Here is a 19,453-nt window from a genome sequence, read left to right on the forward strand (position 1 = left end):
TGGCTCCGGTAGCTAGCTGAATGGCTCCGGTAGCTAGCTGAATGGCTCCGGTAGCTAGCTTTTCGGTGACGGCTGGATAAGACGCTTCAGAAGGGTGGTCAGTCACGGTGTGTTTGTGAGGCAGAGCTCCTGGGTTTGAGCCCCAGTATGAGCTGAAAATCAAAAGGAAGCAGTTTTGTCTGTAATCTGCATTTGCCTAAAGAATACATGAGAATATAGTCCTAGACTATCATCACGAGGATGAATGAAAATGAGTTAGAAATGTGTGTTTGTTTTTATTTTTTATTTCACCTTTATTTAACCAGGTAGGCTAGTTGAGAACAACTTCTCATTTTCAACTGCGACCTGGCCAAGATAAAGCAAAGCAATTCGACACATACAACAACACAGAGTTACACATGGAATAAACAAAACATACAGTCAATAATACAGTAGAACAAAAGAAAGTAAAAAGTGTATATACAGTGAGTGCAAACGAGGTAAGATAAGGGAGTTAAGGGCCATGGTGGCGAAGTAATTACAATATAGCAATTAAACATTGGAATGGTAGATGAATGTGCAAGTAGAGATACTGGGGTGCAAAGGAGCAAGATGTATAAATAAATAACAGTTTATTATTTAACAGGAGAGGTCGAACCAAAATGTGCTGTTAAAATGAGATATATTTCAAATAAAAGCAATGCAATAGAGAAACCCTGCCATGCATCTCTAACCTCTAGGGTGAGTTTACTCTTGGCGGGTCTCCAGTTGTGAATGGGATGCGGAAGCCCCGCCTGTTTCGGGATATGACGCGAACCAATGAAAAAGCCCAGTGCGTTATGGAAGAACGTCATATCGTCATCAGACGCCGTAGGGTTGGAATGCCTCTGTGTGAGATCCAGAACAACTCACCAAACATTTTTTTTTTTTTTTACAATTGGGATATGTTACGGATATGTTTGTTTAAAATGTATCAACAATAATTTCCCGACGCTTCAAGAGACTGAGTTGTCTTTCCTTGGACTAGGGAGAGTAGAGAGAGAGAGTGTTGTGAATGCTGCTAAGTCGAATTGCTTTCAACTTATTTATTGAATTTGCAGAAATTCATATGTCGAGATAGCAGGCTTGGCACGTTATGTTATATCGTTCGTTTGGACCGTGGAGCAGTTCAACACGGACCGTTATAATGTGAGTCCTGAATCTCTGGATGTTTGGGAAAGCTAGCCAAGTTGGCTACATTCTTGTCGCCCTGTGTAGCTGGCTAGAACATTGTGATTGTGTGCTGCTGGAGCGTTTAGGCTACAAAGCAAGAAAGTGTCAGTGAAAATACCTCCTTCTTTTGTCATACAGGCAGATGAAACACTGAAGATGAACCCGCTAATAGCATAAAGAAATGTAAGGTCCGGGTGCATCTTCAATCCCTAACTTACCAGGAAGGTAGTCTACTCTTTAAGTGCTGGAAGATAGCCACTGTTCGCCATAACTATTGACAAGGGGAGAAGTAAATGATCATAATAAATCGCCCACATGCGCTGGATCAATCGTCGGCTTGGGGAAAGGAATCAGAAGGTGGTGGACGTGTTGAGCGCAAAACCCTTCCTGGCTGGAGGAAGATGGCGCAGCCGTTCAATTGGAAGTAGTGGCGAGAGGAGTGAAACTTCATCGGGGCTCGTTGGATTTACTAGACATCTCGACCCTGATCGAAGGACACATGCAGGCCAAAAAACGGTACTTAATTCTGTTCTCCGCCGGTGCGTGTCTCATTCTGTTGTTGTACTTTGGAGGGATGCAAACCCCGCTATCCAGAAGCAACAACCGGCGTGATGACCGCAGCCTCGATGGACACCACCGGAGTCCCCAGTGGCACCACTTCTCTGGGTCCCTGCAGCCGTTCAGCCCCTGGGACCAAATGGAGACCGAGGAGTACAACGTTCACATATCGCCACGACAGAAGAGGGATGTCATTTCGGGAGTTTATAACGGGAAACGTTGCCGGATGGACTCCTGCTTTGATTTTTCCTTGTGCAAAACCAACGGATTTAAAGTTTACGTTTACCCGCAACAGAAAGGAGAGAAGATGTCCGAGAGTTATCAGAATATTTTATCTTCCATTGAAGCTTCCAGGTTCTATACGTCTGACCCGGGACAGGCTTGTCTGTTTGTCCTGAGTTTGGACACTCTAGACAGGGACATTCTGTCTCCGCAGTATGTTCACAACCTCAGAACTAAAGTCCAGAACTTGCATCTGTGGAATAACGGAAAGAATCACCTCATCTTCAACCTCTATTCGGGAACTTGGCCCGACTACACGGAAGATCTGGGCTTCGACTTTGGACAGGCCATGCTAGCCAAGGCAAGCATCGGCACGGAGAACTTCAGACCCAATTTCGATGTCTCCATCCCTCTTTTTGGGAAAGACCACCCCAGCGCCGGAGGGGAGAGGGGCTATTTAAAATACAACTCTATCCCACCGTACAGGAAATACATACTCGTGTTCAAAGGAAAACGATACCTCACTGGAATCGGATCAGACACGAGGAATGCATTATATCACGTCCATAACTCTGAGGACGTGGTGCTGCTCACCACATGTAAACACGGGAGAGACTGGCAGAAGCACAAGGATGCCCGCTGTGACATCGACAACGCCGAATATGACAAGTAAGTACATTACTATTGTCACGGTGCTGTATAGAGAGAGAGGTCTGTTGTCGTTTTAGATTTTTCAGGTACTTGTGAGGGTGGCAGTGTGACATCACTCACCAGCCTTGATGTGTGGCTGGCCGTGGGACACATTAATGGATCATTGTTGTCTGAGGTTGTTCGGACTCAAGGGAATTCATTAACTCAGTCGATATATTGAAACAAACCTCATTAATACAATGGAATAACAGTGGTACTGCCCAGTGTGTTTATAACAGTGGTACTGCCCAGTGTGTTTATAACAGTGGTACTGCCCAGTGTGTTTATAGCAGTGGTACTGCCCAGTGTGTTTATAACAGTGTGTTTATAGCAGTGGTACTGCCCAGTGTGTTTATAACAGTGTGTTTATAACAGTGGTACTGCCCAGTGTGTTTATAACAGTGGTACTGCCCAGTGTGTTTATAACAGTGTGTTTATAGCAGTGGTACTGCCCAGTGTGTTTATAACAGTGGTACTGCCCAGTGTGTTTATAACAGTGGTATTGCCCAGTGTGTTTATAACAGTGGTACTGCCCAGTGTGTTTATAACAGTGGTACTGCCCAGTGTGTTTATAACAGTGGTACTGCCCAGTGTGTTTATAACAGTGGTACTGCCCAGTGTGTTTATAGCAGTGGTACTGCCCAGTGTGTTTATAGCAGTGGTACTGCCCAGTGTGTTTAGTGGTACTGCCCAGTGTGTTTATAACAGTGGTACTGCCCAGTGTGTTTATAACAGTGGTACTGCCCAGTGTGTTTATAACAGTGTGTGGTACTGCCCAGTGTGTTTATAGCAGTGGTACTGCCCAGTGTGTTTATAACAGTGGTAGTGGTACTGCCCAGTGTGTTTATAACAGTGTGTTTATAACAGTGGTACTGCCCAGTGTGTTTATAACAGTGGTACTGCCCAGTGTGTTTATACAGTGGTACTGCCCAGTGTGTTTATAACAGTGGTACTGCCCAGTGTGTTTATAACAGTGGTACTGCCCAGTGTGTTTATAACAGTGGTACTGCCCAGTGTGTTTATAACAGTGGTACTGCCCAGTGTGTTTATAACAGTGGTACTGCCCAGTGTGTTTATAACAGTGGTACTGCCCAGTGTGTTTATAACAGTGGTACTGCCCAGTGTGTTTATAGCAGTGGTACTGCCCAGTGTGTTTATAGCAGTGGTACTGCCCAGTGTGTTTATAACAGTGGTACTGCCCAGTGTGTTTATAACAGTGGTACTGCCCAGTGTGTTTATAACAGTGGTACTGCCCAGTGTGTTTATAACAGTGGTACTGCCCAGTGTGTTTATAACAGTGGTACTGCCCAGTGTGTTTATAACAGTGGTACTGCCCAGTGTGTTTATAACAGTGGTACTGCCCAGTGTGTTTATAACAGTGGTACTGCCCAGTGTGTTTATAACAGTGGTACTGCCCAGTGTGTTTATAACAGTGGTACTGCCCAGTGTGTTTATAACAGTGGTACTGCCCAGTGTGTTTATAACAGTGGTACTGCCCAGTGTGTTTATAACAGTGGTACTGCCCAGTGTGTTTATAACAGTGGTACTGCCCAGTGTGTTTATAACAGTGGTACTGCCCAGTGTGTTTATAACAGTGGTACTGCCCAGTGTGTTTATAACAGTGGTACTGCCCAGTGTGTTTATAACAGTGGTACTGCCCAGTGTGTTTATAACAGTGGTACTGCCCAGTGTGTTTATAACAGTGGTACTGCCCAGTGTGTTTATAACAGTGGTACTGCCCAGTGTGTTTATAACAGTGGTACTGCCCAGTGTGTTTATAACAGTGGTACTGCCCAGTGTGTTTATAACAGTGGTACTGCCCAGTGTGTTTATAACAGTGGTACTGCCCAGTGTGTTTATAACAGTGATACTGCCCAGTGTGTTTATAACAGTGGTACTGCCCAGTGTGTTTATAACAGTGGTACTGCCCAGTGTGTTTATAACAGTGGTACTGCCCAGTGTGTTTATAGCAGTGGTACTGCCCAGTGTGTTTATAACAGTGGTACTGCCCAGTGTGTTTATAACAGTGGTACTGCCCAGTGTGTTTATAACAGTGGTACTGCCCAGCGTGTTTATAACAGTGGTACTGCCCAGCGTGTTTATAACAGTGGTACTGCCCAGCGTGTTTATAACAGTGGTACTGCCCAGCGTGTTTATAACAGTGGTACTGCCCAGCGTGTTTATAACAGTGGTACTGCCCAGTGTGTTTATAACAGTGGTACTGCCCAGTGTGTTTATAACAGTGGTACTGCCCAGTGTGTTTATAACAGTGGTACTGCCCAGTGTGTTTATAACAGTGGTACTGCCCAGTGTGTTTATAACAGTGGTACTGCCCAGTGTGTTTATAACAGTGGTACTGCCCAGTGTGTTTATAACAGTGGTACTGCCCAGTGTGTTTATAACAGTGGTACTGCCCAGTGTGTTTATAACAGTGGTACTGCCCAGTGTGTTTATAACAGTGGTACTGCCCAGTGTGTTTATAACAGTGGTACTGCCCAGTGTGTTTATAACAGTGATACTGCCCAGTGTGTTTATAACAGTGGTACTGCCCAGTGTGTTTAACTGTGGTACTGCCCAGTGTGTTTATAACAGTGGTACTGCCCAGTGTGTTTATAACAGTGGTACTGCCCAGTGTGTTTATAACAGTGGTACTGCCCAGCGTGTTTATAACAGTGGTACTGCCCAGCGTGTTTATAACAGTGGTACTGCCCAGTGTGTTTATAACAGTGTTTATAACAGTGGTACTGCCCAGTGTGTTTATAACAGTGGTACTGCCCAGTGTGTTTATAACAGTGGTACTGCCCAGTGTGTTTATAACAGTGTTTATAACAGTGGTACTGCCCAGTGTGTTTATAACAGTGGTAATGCCCAGTGTGTTTATAGCAGTGGTAATGCCCAGTGTGTTTATAGCAGTGGTAATGCCCAGTGTGTTTATAGCAGTGGTACTGCCCAGTGTGTTTATAGCAGTGGTACTGCCCAGTGTGTTTATAGCAGTGGTACTGCCCAGTGTGTTTATAGCAGTGGTACTGCCCAGTGTGTTTATAGCAGTGGTACTGCCCAGTGTGTTTATAGCAGTGGTACTGCCCAGTGTGTTTATAACAGTGGTACTGCCCAGTGTGTTTATAACAGTGGTACTGCCCAGTGTGTTTATAACAGTGGTACTGCCCAGTGTGTTTATAAGTGGTACTGCCCAGTGTGTTTATAACAGTGGTACTGCCCAGTGTGTTTATAACAGTGGTACTGCCCAGTGTGTTTATAACAGTGGTACTGCCCAGTGTGTTTATAACAGTGTTTATAACAGTGATACTGCCCAGTGTGTTTATAACAGTGGTACTGCCCAGTGTGTTTATAACAGTGGTACTGCCCAGTGTGTTTATAACAGTGGTACTGCCCAGTGTGTTTATAACAGTGGTACTGCCCAGTGTGTTTATAACAGTGGTACTGCCCAGTGTGTTTATAACAGTGGTACTGCCCAGTGTGTTTATAACAGTGGTACTGCCCAGTGTGTTTATAACAGTGGTACTGCCCAGTGTGTTTATAACAGTGGTACTGCCCAGTGTGTTTATAACAGTGGTACTGCCCAGTGTGTTTATAGCAGTGGTACTGCCCAGTGTGTTTATAGCAGTGGTACTTCCCAGTGTGTTTATAGCAGTGGTACTTCCCAGTGTGTTTATAGCAGTGGTACTGCCCAGTGTTTTTATAGCAGTGGTACTGCCCAGTGTTTTTATAGCAGTGGTACTGCCCAGCGTGTTTATAACAGTGTGTTTATAACAGTGTGTTTATAACAGCGTGTTTATAACAGTGATACTGCCCAGCGTGTTTATAACAGTGTGTTTATAACAGTGTTTATAACAGCGTGTTTATAACAGTGATACTGCCCAGCGTGTTTATAAGTGGTACTGCCCAGTGTGTTTATAACAGTGTGTTTATAACAGTGGTACTGCCCAGTGTGTTTAACAGTGTGTTTATAACAGTGATACTGCCCAGCGTGTTTATAACAGTGAAGGCCCACCACTCTGAAACCATTGAAAGCCAGTTGAAGGCCCACCACTCTGAAACCATTGAAAGCCAGTTGAAGGCCCACCACTCTGAAACCATTGAAAGCCAGTTGAAGGCCCACCACTCTGAAACCATTGAAAGCCAGTTGAAGGCCCACCACTCTGAAACCATTGAAAGCCAGTTGAAGGCCCACCACTCTGAAACCATTGAAAGCCAGTTGAAGGCCCACCACTCTGAAACCATTGAAAGCCAGTTGAAGGCCCACCACTCTGAAACCATTGAAAGCCAGTTGAAGGCCCACCACTCTGAAACCATTGAAAGCCAGTTGAAGGCCCACCACTCTGAAACCATTGAAAGCCAGTTGAAGGCCCACCACTCTGAAACCATTGAAAGCCAGTTGAAGGCCCACCACTCTGAAACCATTGAAAGCCAGTTGAAGGCCCACCACTCTGAAACCATTGAAAGCCAGTTGAAGGCCCACCACTCTGAAACCATTGAAAGCCAGTTGAAGGCCCACCACTCTGAAACCATTGAAAGCCAGTTGAAGGCCCACCACTCTGAAACCATTGAAAGCCAGTTGAAGGCCCACCACTCTGAAACCATTGAAAGCCAGTTGAAGGCCCACCACTCTGAAACCATTGAAAGCCAGTTGAAGGCCCACCACTCTGAAACCATTGAAAGCCAGTTGAAGGCCCACCACTCTGAAACCAGGAGGCAACATATGTTGAATCTTTTAATCCAAGTTTGTCCTCCCTTTTTATTGAACCAGATGGGTCTAATCTCCAGTCAACGTCTAGAATTCCCACTGCTGGTCTGATGGTGCTGCTAATATCAGTCACAGTCTACGATCAGTCACAGTCTACGATGAGTCACAGTCTACGATCAGTCACAGTCTACGATGAGTCACAGTCTACAATCATTCAGTCTACGATCAGTCACAGTCTACGATCAGTCACAGTCTACGATGAGTCACAGTCTACGATTAGTCTCAGTCACCCTCTACGATCAGTCACAGTCTACGATCAGTCTCAGTCAGTCACAGTCTACGATCAGTCACAGTCTACGATCAGTCTCAGTCACAGTCTACAATCAGTCACAGTCTACAATCAGTCACAGTCTACGATCAGTCACAGTCTACAATCAGGCAGTCAGTCAGTCAGTCAGTCATTCACAGACAGTCCAGTATCTATCAGTCAGTCACAGGCAGTCAGTCAGTTAGTCAGTCTATCAGTCAGGCAGTCAATCAATTAGTCAGTCAGCCAGTCAGCCAGTCAGTCAGTCACAGACAGTCCAGTATCTATCAGTCAGTCAGTCAGTCACAGAGCTACTGCATATTGTTCCTGCTGCTCTGAGGCCAAACCCTTCTGAATGACCAGGAAGCCCAGGTCCCTTCCCTGGCATTAAAACCATCTGAATGACCAGGAAGCCCAGGTCTCTTCCCTGGCATTAAAACCATCTGAATGACCAGGAAGCCCAGGTCTCTTCCCTGGCATTAAAACCATCTGAATGACCAGGAAGCCCAGGTCTCTTCCCTGGCATTAAAACCATCTGAATGACCAGGAAGCCCAGGTCTCTTCCCTGGCATTAAAACCATCTGAATGTTCAGGAAGCCCAGGTCCCTGGCATTAAAACCATCTGAATGACCAGGAAGCCCAGGTCCCTGGCATTAAAACCATCTGAATGACCAGGAAGCCCAGGTCTCTTCCCTGGCATTAAAACCATCTGAATGACCAGGAAGCCCAGGTCCCTGGCATTAAAACCATCTGAATGACCAGGAAGCCCAGGTCCCTGGCATTAAAACCGTCTGAATAAACTGACCCGGTCTCTGTTTAGTCAGTGGGCTCCCTGTCCTCCAGACCCTGCAGTACTGTTGTTACTCTGACTGTGGCTCAGCTGGCACACGTTCATCAGGGCACAACGTTTTGAAACCTCTCCACTTTAAAACAAAACAAGCTCTTCTCATTGGACAATGTTCTCTTAGTCCCCCCCCCCGGCCTGTTTTGAGTCTTGTTTTCATTGCGTTTTATTGCCTAATGAACACAAACCCTGCCCTGTGTGTTGGACTGTGGCTCATTGATGGGTTAGTGGGGTAGTCTGGGTACATTGCCCCGGTGACAGCAGGGAAAGCCTACCTCCCACTGTTGACTCAGTCACTTCCCAGCAGCAGGACCCCACTCTGTAGCATGCATCCCAATTGGCTCCCTATTCCCTAGTTAGTGCACTGGTTTTGACCAGGGCTGATAGGTCTCTGGCCAAAATTAGTGCACTATATAGGGAATAGGGAGCCATTTGGGATGCAGTCAATGGCCCCTGGAATGTGTCCTGTTTAAACTTCCTGACTGTGGTGGTGCTGTGTGTGGATGGTGCTGGGTGGCTTAGAGCTCTCCTACCCCAGCACGACGGGCCCCGACAGGATATATCGGGTTCGGGCCGGGCCTGTTTTCTTTCATCAGTAACTAGGGTACGGGCCTGTTTTCTTTCATCAGTAACTAGGGCCGGGCCGGGTCTGTTTACTTTCATCAGTAACTAGGGCCGGGCCGGGTCTGTTTTCTTTCATCAGAGAGGGGGCAGTCTGGTTTACTAGCCAGAGACTGGGTCAGATGGAGAGAGAGAGAGAGGACAGTCTGGTTTACTAGCTAGAGACTGGGTCAGATGGAGAGAGAGAGAGAGGGCAGTCTGGTTTACTAGCTAGAGACTGGGTCAGATGGAGAGAGAGAGCAGTCTGGTTTACTAGCTAGAGACTGGGTCAGATGGAGAGAGAGAGAGAGGGCAGTCTGGTTTACTAGCTAGAGACTGGGTCAGATGGAGAGAGAGAGAGGGCAGTCTGGTTTACTAGCTAGAGACTGGGTCAGATGGAGAGAGAGAGAGGACAGTCTGGTTTACTAGCTAGAGACTGGGTCAGATGGAGAGAGAGAGAGAGGGCAGTCTGGTTTACTAGCTAGAGACTGGGTCAGATGGAGAGAGAGAGAGGACAGTCTGGTTTACTAGCTAGAGACTGGGTCAGATGGAGAGAGAGAGAGGACAGTCTGGTTTACTAGCTAGAGACTAGGTCAGATGGAGAGAGAGAGAGAGGGCAGTCTGGTTTACTAGCTAGAGACTGGGTCAGATGGGGAGAGAGAGAGAGAGAGAGAGGGCAGTCTGGTTTACTAGCTAGAGACTAGGTCAGATGGAGAGAGAGAGAGAGAGAGAGAGAGAGAGGACAGTCTGGTTTACTAGCTAGAGACTAGGTCAGATGGAGAGAGAGAGGACAGTCTGGTTTACTAGCTAGAGACTGGGTCAGATAGAGAGAGAGAGAGAGGACAGTCTGGTTTACTAGCTAGAGACTGGGTCAGATGGAGAGAGAGAGAGGGCAGTCTGGTTTACTAGCTAGAGACTGGGTCAGATGGAGAGAGGGAGAGGACAGTCTGGTTTACTAGCTAGAGACTGGGTCAGATGGAGAGAGAGCGAGGACAGTCTGGTTTACTAGCTAGAGACTGGGTCAGATGGAGAGAGAGAGAGGACAGTCTGGTTTACTAGCTAGAGACTGGGTCAGATGGAGAGAGAGAGAGGGCAGTCTGGTTTACTAGCTAGAGACTGGGTCAGATGGAGAGAGAGAGAGAGAGAGGACAGTCTGGTTTACTAGCTAGAGACTGGGTCAGATGGAGAGAGAGAGAGAGAGGGCAGTCTGGTTTACTAGCTAGAGACTAGGTCAGATGGAGAGAGAGAGGACAGTCTGGTTTACTAGCTAGAGACTGGGTCAGATGGAGAGAGAGAGAGGACAGTCTGGTTTACTAGCTAGAGACTGGGTCAGATGGAGAGAGAGAGAGGGCAGTCTGGTTTACTAGCTAGAGACTGGGTCAGATGGAGAGAGAGCGAGGACAGTCTGGTTTACTAGCTAGAGACTGGGTCAGATGGAGAGAGAGCGAGGACAGTCTGGTTTACTAGCTAGAGACTGGGTCAGATGGAGAGAGAGAGAGGGCAGTCTGGTTTACTAGCTAGAGACTGGGTCAGATGGAGAGAGAGAGGGCAGTCTGGTTTACTAGCTAGAGACTGGGTCAGATGGAGAGAGAGAGCAGTCTGGTTTACTAGCTAGAGACTGGGTCAGATGGAGAGAGAGAGAGAGGGCAGTCTGGTTTACTAGCTAGAGACTGGGTCAGATGGAGAGAGAGAGAGGGCAGTCTGGTTTACTAGCTAGAGACTGGGTCAGATGGAGAGAGAGAGAGGACAGTCTGGTTTACTAGCTAGAGACTGGGTCAGATGGAGAGAGAGAGAGAGAGGGCAGTCTGGTTTACTAGCTAGAGACTGGGTCAGATGGAGAGAGAGAGAGGACAGTCTGGTTTACTAGCTAGAGACTAGGTCAGATGGAGAGAGAGAGAGAGGGCAGTCTGGTTTACTAGCTAGAGACTGGGTCAGATGGAGAGAGAGAGAGAGGGCAGTCTGGTTTACTAGCTAGAGACTAGGTCAGATGGAGAGAGAGAGGACAGTCTGGTTTACTAGCTAGAGACTGGGTCAGATAGAGAGAGAGAGAGAGAGAGAGAGAGGACAGTCTGGTTTACTAGCTAGAGACTGGGTCAGATGGAGAGAGAGAGAGGGCAGTCTGGTTTACTAGCTAGAGACTGGGTCAGATGGAGAGAGAGAGAGGACAGTCTGGTTTACTAGCTAGAGACTAGGTCAGATGGAGAGAGAGAGAGAGGGCAGTCTGGTTTACTAGCTAGAGACTAGGTCAGATGGAGAGAGAGAGAGAGAGAGAGAGAGAGAGAGAGAGAGAGGACAGTCTGGTTTACTAGCTAGAGACTAGGTCAGATGGAGAGAGAGAGGACAGTCTGGTTTACTAGCTAGAGACTGGGTCAGATGGAGAGAGGGAGAGGACAGTCTGGTTTACTAGCTAGAGACTGGGTCAGATGGAGAGAGGGAGAGGACAGTCTGGTTTACTAGCTAGAGACTGGGTCAGATGGAGAGAGAGCGAGGACAGTCTGGTTTACTAGCTAGAGACTGGGTCAGATGGAGAGAGAGAGGACAGTCTGGTTTACTAGCTAGAGACTGGGTCAGATGGAGAGAGAGAGAGGGCAGTCTGGTTTACTAGCTAGAGACTGGGTCAGATGGAGAGAGAGAGAGGACAGTCTGGTTTACTAGCTAGAGACTGGGTCAGATGGAGAGAGAGAGAGAGGGCAGTCTGGTTTACTAGCTAGAGACTAGGTCAGATGGAGAGAGAGAGGACAGTCTGGTTTACTAGCTAGAGACTGGGTCAGATGGAGAGAGAGAGAGAGGACAGTCTGGTTTACTAGCTAGAGACTGGGTCAGATGGGAGAGAGAGAGGGCAGTCTGGTTTACTAGCTAGAGACTGGGTCAGATGGAGAGAGAGAGAGGACAGTCTGGTTTACTAGCTAGAGACTGGGTCAGATGGAGAGAGAGAGGACAGTCTGGTTTACTAGCTAGAGACTGGGTCAGATGGAGAGAGAGAGGGGGCAGTCTGGTTTACTAGCTAGAGACTGGGTCAGATGGAGAGAGAGAGAGGACAGTCTGGTTTACTAGCTAGAGACTGGGTCAGATGGAGAGAGAGAGAGGGCAGTCTGGTTTACTAGCTAGAGACTGGGTCAGATGGAGAGAGAGAGAGGACAGTCTGGTTTACTAGCTAGAGACTGGGTCAGATGGAGAGAGAGAGGGCAGTCTGGTTTACTAGCTAGAGACTGGGTCAGATGGAGAGAGAGAGAGGGCAGTCTGGTTTACTAGCTAGAGACTGGGTCAGATGGAGAGAGGGAGAGGACAGTCTGGTTTACTCGCTAGAGACTGGGTCAGATGGAGAGAGAGCGAGGACAGTCTGGTTTACTAGCTAGAAACTGGGTCAGATGGAGAGAGAGAGAGGACAGTCTGGTTTATTAGCTAGAGACTGGGTCAGATGGAGAGAGATAGAGGGCAGTCTGGTTTACTAGCTAGAGACTGGGTCAGATGGAGAGAGAGAGGGCAGTCTGGTTTACTAGCTAGAGACTGGGTCAGATGGAGAGAGAGAGAGGACAGTCTGGTTTACTAGCTAGAGACTGGGTCAGATGGAGAGAGAGAGGGGGCAGTCTGGTTTACTAGCTAGAGACTGGGTCAGATGGAGAGAGAGCGAGAGGGCAGTCTGGTTTAACCAGGCGGAAGCCATGTTGTTTCTCCCTCACAGTGGCCCATTGTGGGACAAATCCTGCTTTCCTCTCTGTCTATAAGGAAGCTATTGCCATCCTGCAGGGGTTCATCCTCTGATATTAATACCATATTAGAACTTAGTAATAACCATTAAATACGTTATTGTAATTGGTATTTATTATTATTTATGGTTATTATTATTGATTATTATGGGCATTATTATTATTATTGTTGTTATTATTATTGTACTTGTTATTTAATATTATTTATTGTTATTATGTATAATTATTATTATTATGATTATTATTGTACTTGTTATTTAATATTATGTATTGTTATTATTTATAATAATTATTATGGTTATTATTATTGATTATTATGGGCATTATTATTATTGTTGTTATTATTATTGTACTTGTTATTATTTATAATAATTATTATGGTTATTATTATTGTAATTGTTATTTATTGTTATTATTTATAATAATTATTATTATTGTAATAGTTATTTATTGTTATTATTTATAATAATTATTATTATTGTAATAGTTATTTATTGTTATTATTTATAATTATTATTGTAATTGTTATTTATTGTCATTATTTATAATAATTATTATGGTTATTATTATTGTAATTGTTATTTATTGTCATTATTTATAATTATTATTATGGTTATTATTATTGTACTTGTTATTTATTGTTATTATTTATAATATTTATTATGGTTATTATTATTGTAATTGTTATTTATTGTCATTATTTATAATAATTATTATGATTATTATTATTGTAATTGTTATTTATTGTTATTATTTATAATAATAATTATTATTGTAATTGTTATTTATTGTCATTATTTATAATAATTATTATGGTTATTATTATTGTAATAGTTATTTATTGTTATTATGTATATTTATAATTATTATGGTTATTATTATTGTAATTGTTATTTATTGTCATTATTTATAATTATTATAATTATGATTATTATTATTGTAATTGTTATTTATTGTCATTATTTATAATAATTATTATGGTTATTATTATTGTAATTGTTATTTATTGTTATTATTTATTATTATTATTATTATTATGGTTATTATTATTGTAATTGTTATTTATTGTCAATAATTATTATGGTTATTATTATTGTAATTGTTATTTATTGTTATTATTTATAATAATTATTATGGTTATTATTATAGTTTTTACTACTATTATTATTATTTGTTATTGTTACACATCTCCTTTATGTTACATTTCCTCAGACTGACCTTTTTGAGAAATACTGAGAGGGATTCAGAAATGACTGTCTGCTTTAATAACAAACACAACATCCTGAAGTAGAGAGACTTCATTCCCAGGAGGCTGTATGTGGTAATGAAGAACCGTGGACTGACAGACTAGTGTAGCTGTCTAGAGGGCTATAGAGACACACACACACACACACAACATTCCTCAGGGAGCATTGTATACACTATGCAGGGGATTGGTGGCTTTTGGGGTTCAAAAGTGCCCAGGATAAAAAAAAGCATCTCATAGAGGGGACAGGACTGTAGAGACTGTTCCTGGAACAGAACAGAACACCTGTATCAATCCTACAATAGAGAGGACAGGACTGTAGAGACTGTTCCTGGAACAGAACACCTGTATCAGTCCTACAATAGAGAGGACAGGACTGTAGAGACTGTTCCTGGAACAGAACAGAACACCTGTATCAATCCTACAATAGAGGAGACAGGACTGTAGAGACTGTTCCTGGAACAGAACACCGGTATCAATCACATTAGGATGGACATGAGCAGAAAATGAGTTCTCTGGGGACGTTTGTTGTCTACTGATGTTAGGAGACAGACAGACAGGCAGACAGACAGGCAGACAGACAGGCAGACAGACAGGCAGACAAACAGGCAGGCAGGCAGGCAGACAGACAGACAGACAGAGAGAGAGAACGAGCCCTGACATTTCTCTGGTGAAGCGATGAGCATTGCATATATCCACCACATTTAGAGTTTCACATCTACGCTTCAAACAGCCTGCTGGTGGGCTGACTGAGGCTGGGGGGTAAGCTAGGAAATGGTGGAAAATGTAGGTCAGATAAATGATCCTCTTTCTGACATTTATCTGATGCAGAAGATCCCAAAGAAGCGCTCTCATTTGAGTGACAGGTGAGAGAGGATGATGAATAGGTTTGTGACATTCTATGTTATTACTTAGGCTAAGTAATAACATAGATGGGCTAAGTAATAACATAGGCTAAGTAATAACATAGATAGGCTATCTATGTTATTACTTAGGCTATGTCTATTTGAATTTCAGTGGGTGAGTTTTAAGAGCCGCCAGCCAGTTCACTCTAAATATTGTGGCAGCAGTTTGTCGTCTGCCCCTCTTCCCATCTCCTCTGACGATGGGTCGTAAACCTACTCCTAGCTAGCTGTTCATCCTTGTGTTCAGTTAAGCATCGCCATGTTTGCTGTTAGTGCCACAGATCAGCTGGATCCTCTCTGTATCATTCTGCATCTGACCAAGGCAACCCAGAGCTGTAAATAGGCTATATGGCTCTGTTCTGAGGCAACCTGTCTTTGCAAAGTATGCAGTATCCTTTTAATGCAAAATCTTTGTCTCTGGTTGGTCCACGGCTCTTCCTAAGGGTCTCTGGTTGGTCCACGGCTCTTCCTAATGGTCTCTGGTTGGTCCACGGCTCTTCCTAAGGGTCTCTGGTTGGTCCACGGCTCTTCCGGAGGTCTCTCGTTGGTCCACGGCTCTTGCGGGGGTCTCTGGTTGGTCCACGGCTCTTCCTAAGGGTCTCTGGTTGGTCCACGGCTCTTCCTAAGGGTCTCTGGTTGGTCCACGGCTCTTCCGGAGGTCTCTGGTTGGTCTACGGCTCTTCCGGAGGTCTCTGGTTGGTCCACGGCTCTTCCGGAGGTCTCTGGTTGGTCCACGGCTCTTCCTAATGGTCTCTGGTTGGTCCACGGCTCTTCCTAATGGTCTCTGGTTGGTCCACGGCTCTTCCTAATGGTCTCTGGTTGGTCCACGACTCTTCCGGAGGTCTCTGGTTGGTCTAGCTAGCTAGCATCCAGTGTCCTTTGCTATCGCCTGCCGAACACCTGCCCTCACCGTCGTTAACAGAACTGTGGGAAAATGGTGCCCGACAGACGGGGGCGGAGGATACCATCTACCGGTGTCCTAGGTATCATTAGCTAGCTAGCTGTGTACTGGAGTCCTAGCTAGCTCGCTCCTGTTGTCCTAGCTAGCTAGCTCCTGTTGTCCTAGCTAGCTGAGTACTGGAGTCCTAGCTAGCTAGCTCCTGTTGTCCTAGCTAGCTGAGTACTGGAGTCCTAGCTAGCTGAGTACTGGAGTCCTAGCTAGCTGAGTACTGGAGTCCTAGCTAGCTAGCTCCTGTTGTCCTAGCTAGATGAGTACTGGAGTCCTAGCTAGCTAGCTCCTGTTGTCCTAGCTAGATGAGTACTGGAGTCCTAGCTAGCTAGCTCATGTTGTCCTAGCTAGATGAGTACTGGAGTCCTAGCTAGATGAGTACTGGAGTCCTAGCTAGATGAGTACTGGAGTCCAAGCAAGCTGAGTACTGGAGTCCAAGCAAGCTGAGTACTGGAGTCCTGGCTGAAAAAATGGACCCATAGAAGTATGAAGAGACGTTCCTGCCGAATTGTGGGCCGCAAAACACAACCTTTTCCCTAGGGCAGGGAGGATTTCTGTCTGTCTAACCATCTGCCTGTCTGCCTGTCTACCTGTCTACCTGTCTACCCGTCTGCCTGTCTACCCGTCTGCCTGTCTACCTGTCTACCTGTCTACCTGTCTGCCTGTCTGCCTGTCTACCTGTCTGCCTGTCTACCCGTCTACCCGTCTGCCTGTCTACCCGTCTGCCTGTCTACCCGTCTGCCTGTCTACCCGTCTCCCTGTCTGCCTGCTCCATGTCTCCCCGTCTGCCTGCTCCATGTCTCCCTGTCTGCCTGCTCCCTGTCTGCCTGCTCCATGTCTGCCCATCTGCCTGCTCCCTGTCTGCCTGCTCCCTGTCTGCCTGCTCCATGTCTGCCCGTCTGCCTGCTCCCTGTCTGCCTGCTCCATGTCTGCCCGTCTGCCTGCTCCCTGTCTGCCTGCTCCCTGTCTGCCTGCTCCATGTCTCCCTGTCTGCCTGCTCCATGTCTCCCTGTCTGCCTGCTCCATGTCTCCCTGTCTGCCTGCTCCATGTCTCCCTGTCTCCATGCTCCCTGTCTGCCTGCTCCATGTCTCCCTGTCTGCCTGCTCCATGTCTCCCTGTCTGCCTGCTCCATGTCTCCCTGTCTGCCTGCTCCATGTCTCCCTGTCTGCCTGCTCCATGTCTCCCTGTCTGCCTGCTCCATGTCTCCCTGTCTGCCTGCTCCATGTCTGCCTGCTCCATGTCTCCCTGTCTGCCTGCTCCATGTCTCCCTGCTCCATGTCTCCCTGTCTGCCTGCCTGGTCCATGTCTCTCTGTCTGCCTGCTCCATGTCTGCCTGCTCCATGTCTCCCTGTCTGCCTGCTCCATGTCTGCCTGCTCCATGTCTCCCTGTCTGCCTGCTCCATGTCTCCCTGTCTGCCTGCTCCATGTCTCCCCGTCTGCCTGCCTGTCTACCCGTCTGCCTGCCTGTCTACCCGTCTGCCTGTCTGCCTGTCCTGTCTGCCCTGTCTCCCCATCTGCCCTCTCTGCCTGTCTCCGTCTCCCTGTCTGCCCTCTCCATGTCTCCCCGTCTGCCTGTCTCCATGTCTGCCCATGTCTCCCTGTCTGCCTTCTCCATGTCTCCCGTCTGCCAGTCTGTCTCTCCCCGTCTCTGCCTCTCCATGTCTCCCCGTCTGCCTGTCTCCCCGTCTCCCTCGTCTCCCTCGTCTCCCCGTCTCCCGTCTCCCCGTCTCCATGTCTCCCCGTCTCCCCATGTCTCCCGTCTCCCCTGTCTCCATGTCTCCCCGTCTGCCTCGTCTCCCCGTCTCCCCGTCCCCGTCTCTGCCCGTCTCCCTCCCCGTCTCCATGTCTCCCCGTCTCCCCTCGTCTCCTCGTCTCCCCGTCTCCCCGTCTCCCCGTCTCCCCGTCTCCCCGTCTCCCCGTCTGCCCGTCTGCCCGTCTGCCCGTCTCCCCGTCTCCCCGTCTGCCCGTCTGCCCGTCTGCCCGTCTGCCCGTCTGCCCGTCTCCCCGTCTCCCCGTCTCCCCGTCTCCCCGTCTCCCCGTCTCCCGTCTCCATGTCTCCCCGTCCCCGTCTCCCCGTCTCCCCGTCTCCCCGTCTCCCCGTCTCCCCGTCTCCCCGTCTCCCCGTCTCCACGTCTCCCCGTCTCCCCGTCTCCCCGTCTCCCTCGTCTCCCCGTCTCCCCGTCTCCCCGTCTCCCCGTCTCCATGTCTCCCCGTCTCCCCGTCTGCCTGTCTCCCCGTCTCCATGTCTCCCCGTCTCCTCGTCTCCCGTCTCCCCGTCTCCCCGTCTCCATGTCTCCCCGTCTCCATGTCTCCCCGTCTCCTCGTCTCCCCGTCTCCATGTCTCCCCGTCTCCCCGTCTCCCCGTCTCCCCGTCTCCCCGTCTCCCCGTCTCCATGTCTCCCCGTCTCCCCGTCTCCCCGTCTCCCCGTCTCCCTGTCTCCCCGTCTCCCCGTCTCCCTGTCTCCCCGTCTCCATGTCTCCCCGTCTCCCCGTCTGCCTGTCTCCCCGTCTCCCTGTCTCCCCGTCTCCATGTCTCCCCGTCTGCCTGTCTCCCCGTCTCCCTGTCTCCCCGTCTCTGCCTGTCTCCCCGTCTGCCTGTCTCCCCGTCTCCCCGTCTCCCCGTCTCCTCGTCTCCCCGTCTCCCCGTCTCCCCGCTCCATTGCCCAGCTTTGTCCTGAGGGGGTTGGTTGGAGAGATCACGTTGTCCTGCAGCAGCACATCATCAGGGCTTAGTTTAGCCAATACCCAGGATTAAAACTTCTCTATAAATACTTCTATCAGACTAACGTCATTCAGTGGCATCTCTCTCTCTTCAGTCTCTCTCTCTCTTCCTTTCTCTTCAGTCTCTCTCTCTCTTCCTCTCTCTTCAGTCTCTCTCTCTCTTCCTCTCTCTTCAGTCTCTCTCTCTCTTCCTCTCTCTTCAGTCTCTCTCTCTCTTCCTCTCTCTTCAGTCTCTCTCTCTCTTCCTCTCTCTTCAGTCTCTCTCTCTCTTCCTCTCTCTTCAGTCTCTCTCTCTCTCTCTCTCTTCAGTCTCTCTCTCTCTCTCTCTTTTCAGTCTCTCTCTCTCTCTCTCTTCAGTCTCTCTCTCGTTCGCTCGCGCTTGGCACTGCCTCTTAATTGGAACCATGCTTGCAGCTTTCAGTTTCAGGTTAAACATTTGATATCCTCAGCCTCCTGGCGTGACTTTCCCTTTCTCAGGGCTCACAATCTACAGTGTCCTACGCGGTAGTGGCTCGAGTCCTACGTGGTACTGACTCGTGTCCTACGTCCTACGCGGTAGTGACTTGTGTCCTACGCGGTGGTGACTTGTGTCCTATGCGGTGGTGACTCGTGTCCTACGCGGTAGCGGCTCGTGTCCTACGTCCTACGCGGTAGCGGCTCGTGTCCTACGCGGTGGTGACTCGTGTCCTATGCGGTGGTGACTCGTGTCCTATGCGGTGGTGACTCGTGTCCTACGCGGTAGCGGCTCGTGTCCTACGTCCTACGCGGTAGCGGCTCGTGTCCTACGCGGTGGCGGCTCGTGTCCTA

The 19,453-nt window shown here is 47.7% G+C and overlaps 1 protein-coding gene across 2 annotated transcripts in view; it reads left to right on the forward strand.

Annotated features, from left to right (window-relative positions):
- Positions 1–244: 244 nt before the first annotated feature.
- Positions 245–19,453, forward strand: part of LOC118382492 (exostosin-1-like) — a 56,922-nt gene continuing 37,713 nt past the window's right edge. The window contains exons 1-2 of one of the 2 annotated variants that reach the window (XM_052515462.1): positions 245–1,167; positions 1,330–2,640. In XM_052515462.1, the coding sequence (XP_052371422.1) occupies positions 1,691–2,640 (950 nt within the window). In that variant the 5' untranslated portion in view covers positions 245–1,167; positions 1,330–1,690. Of the gene's footprint in view, positions 2,641–19,453 lie in introns of both variants that reach the window. The other variant, XM_052515461.1, reaches the window with a different exon arrangement.

Source organism: Oncorhynchus keta, unplaced genomic scaffold (assembly GCF_023373465.1).
Source record: "Oncorhynchus keta strain PuntledgeMale-10-30-2019 unplaced genomic scaffold, Oket_V2 Un_scaffold_26089_pilon_pilon, whole genome shotgun sequence".
In the NCBI taxonomy this organism is placed as follows: Eukaryota; Metazoa; Chordata; class Actinopteri; order Salmoniformes; family Salmonidae; genus Oncorhynchus; species Oncorhynchus keta.